A 576-nucleotide genomic window follows, 5' to 3' on the forward strand; every position below is an offset into this window, starting at 1 on the left:
GGGCAAGGGCAGGCAGTGTACGAGCGAATGTGTGTGTGTACATGTGTTTGCGTGTGTGCGCCCATGCTCAAACGGGCACCAAGCTCCTGGCAGGGGTGGGATAGGTGGCTGGTCTGCAGCGTCCCTTGGCCCGGGGGTCTGGGGGTCACTGTGGGGACCACTTGTGTCCTGGGCCCCTTCATAGCCCTTGGGGACCAGGGCCCCGCCTGCCCACCTGCCATCCTCTGGAGGGCGTGACGGGCCCGGCTCTGCAGGTGTGGGGACCAGGGCTGCCTCCGACAGAGAAGGCTGGGCAGAGCACAGCATGGCACTGTGGGCGAGGGGGCGGACGTGGGGGATGCCCACGGCCATGGTGACCACATGGACCCCGCCCACAGGCCCAGATGACCAAGCTGGGGGAGGAGATGAGCCTCCGCTTCCTCAAGAGGGAGGCCAGGCTGTGCGGCTTCCTGCAGAAGAGCTTCCTGGCCCTGGAGAAGGTGGGCGCCTGCGGGGGGAGGGGGGCGGCCATGCCCCTCATGCCCCAGGCTCATGGCCACTGGCCGCTGCAGAGGGTGAAGGGCTTGGGGAGCACGC

The 576-nt window shown here is 68.2% G+C and overlaps 1 protein-coding gene across 1 annotated transcript in view; it reads left to right on the plus strand.

The window, feature by feature from the left end:
• Nucleotides 1–576, plus strand: part of CCDC154 (coiled-coil domain containing 154) — a 9267-nt gene that overhangs the window by 4731 nt on the left and 3960 nt on the right. The window contains exon 7 of the mRNA XM_010836579.1: nucleotides 378–554. Coding sequence (XP_010834881.1) covers nucleotides 378–554 — 177 coding nt within the window. The remainder of the gene's footprint in view (nucleotides 1–377; nucleotides 555–576) is intronic.

Source organism: Bison bison, unplaced genomic scaffold (assembly GCF_000754665.1).
Source record: "Bison bison bison isolate TAMUID 2011002044 unplaced genomic scaffold, Bison_UMD1.0 scf7180017845683, whole genome shotgun sequence".
Lineage (NCBI taxonomy): Eukaryota > Metazoa > Chordata > Mammalia > Artiodactyla > Bovidae > Bison > Bison bison.